The 1,923-nt window shown below is 56.2% G+C and overlaps 1 protein-coding gene across 1 annotated transcript; it reads right to left on the bottom strand.

The window, feature by feature from the left end:
* Positions 1 to 555: 555 nt before the first annotated feature.
* On the bottom strand, positions 556 to 1,495 carry LOC120503433 (EVI5-like protein; the record flags this gene model as incomplete). Its single annotated transcript, XM_039711916.1, has 2 exons — positions 556 to 630; positions 1,271 to 1,495. Coding segments are annotated over 2 exons (300 nt in total), but the record flags the coding sequence as incomplete, so codon positions are not given.
* Between the last annotated feature and the right edge of the window lie 428 nt (positions 1,496 to 1,923).

Raw genomic sequence — 1,923 nt, 5'->3', positions numbered from 1 at the left:
AGAATTCCCAAAAAACCGCCCAGAATTCCTAAAAAAATCCCTGGAATTCCCAAAAAAAACCCCAGAATTCCCAAAAATCCCCCAAAATTCGCCAAAAAAAACGCAGAATTCCCAAAAAAACCCAGGAATTCCCAAAAAAAATCCTCCGAATTCCCAAAAAATCCCTCAGAATTCCCAAAAAAACCCCAGAATTCCCTCAAAAAAAACCCCAGAATTCCCAAAAATCCCCCAAAATTCGCCAAAAAAAACGCAGAATTCCCAAAAAAACCCAGGAATTCCCAAAAAAAATCCTCCGAATTCCCAAAAAATCCCTCAGAATTCCCAAAAAAACCCCAGAATTCCCTCAAAAAAAACCCCAGAATTCCCATCAAAGTTCTGAAATTCCCAGAAGCTTTTGGGAATTCTGAATTTCTCAGAATTCTGAGATTCCCAAAACCCCCCAGAATTCCCAAAAAACCCCCAGAATTCCCAAAAAAAAAAACCACCCCAGAATTCCCAAACCCCTGAATTCCCAAACCCCCCCCAGAATTCCCAAAAAAATCCCCCCATTCCCACCTGCATGAGCAGCAGTCCCACGATGAAGGCGCTGCCCTGGCAGTAGCCGACCTCGCGATCCACCAGGGAATAGGCCTGGAGAGGCACCCATGGGTGTCACCCGTGGCACCCACGGGACACCCAGCAGCCCCTCCTGTCCCCATGGCACCCATGGGACACCCACGGGACACCCACGGGACACCCAGCCCCACCTCCTGTCCCTGTGTCACCCATGGGACACCCACGGGACACCCATGGGACACCCAGCAGCACCTCCTGTCCCAGTGCCACCCCTGGCAGTGTCCCCAAGTGTCCCCAAGGCCATGTCACCTTCATGACGTTGAAGAGCACCTCCTGGACCTGTCCCACCCCTGGCAGTGTCCCAGGTGTCCCCAGGTGTCCCAGGTGTCCCAGGTGTCCCAGGTGTCCCAGGTGTCCCAGGTGTCCCAGGTGTCCCAGGTGTCCCAGGTGTCCCAGGTGTCCCAGGTGTCCCAGGTGTCCCAGGTGTCCCAGGTGTCCCAGGTGTCCCAGGTGTCCCAGGTGTCCCAGGTGTCCCAGGTGTCCCAGGTGTCCCAGGTGTCCCAGGTGTCCCAGGTGTCCCAGGTGTCCCAGGTGTCCCAGGTGTCCCAGGTGTCCCAGGTGTCCCAGGTGTCCCAGGTGTCCCAGGTGTCCCAGGTGTCCCAGGTGTCCCAGGTGTCCCAGGTGTCCCAGGTGTCCCAGCTGTCCCCAGTGTCACCTTCATGACGTTGAAGAGCACCTCCTGGCCCAGGCTGTCCTGGCCCTTGAAGAAGTCGTGCTCGGGGTAGGTGCGGGCGATGTCGCGGCGGATGAGGCGCTCGCAGGGCGAGCTCCTGCGCAGCAGCTCCGAGTACTGCGCCTTGAGCGGCAGCTCGGCCGCGCTGCACAGCAGCTGCCACACGATGGCTCGGAAGTGGTGCGGGATGCCCTTCCGGATCAGCTCCTGGGGGGACACAGAAATCCCAAATGTGACCCTAAATGTGACCCCAAATCCTAAATGTGATCATAAATGTGACCCCAAAGCCATTGTCCCAGATCTGCTGGCCCAGGGCACAGCAGCTGCCACACGATGGCTCGGAAGTGGTGCGGGATGCCCTTCCGGATCAGCTCCTGGGGGGACACAGAAATCCCAAATGTGATCCTAAATCCTAAATGGGATCATAAATGTGACCCTAAATCCACTGTCCCTGCCCCAGGGCACAGCAGCTGCCACACGATGGCTCAGAAGTGGTGCGGGATGCCCTTCCGGATCAGCTCCTGGGGACAGAGACACCCCAAATGTGATCCTAAATCCTAAATGTGACCCTAAATGTAACCCTAAATCCAGTGATCCTAAATCCAGTGTCCCTGCCCCAGGGCACAGCAGCTGCC

The sequence above is a fragment of the Passer montanus genome, unplaced genomic scaffold, assembly GCF_014805655.1.
Source record: "Passer montanus isolate IOZ18808 unplaced genomic scaffold, ASM1480565v1 scaffold2543, whole genome shotgun sequence".
Taxonomy (NCBI): domain Eukaryota; kingdom Metazoa; phylum Chordata; class Aves; order Passeriformes; family Passeridae; genus Passer; species Passer montanus.
The sequence above is the reverse complement of the archived record's forward strand: the minus strand, read 5'-3'. Positions and strand labels throughout refer to the sequence as shown.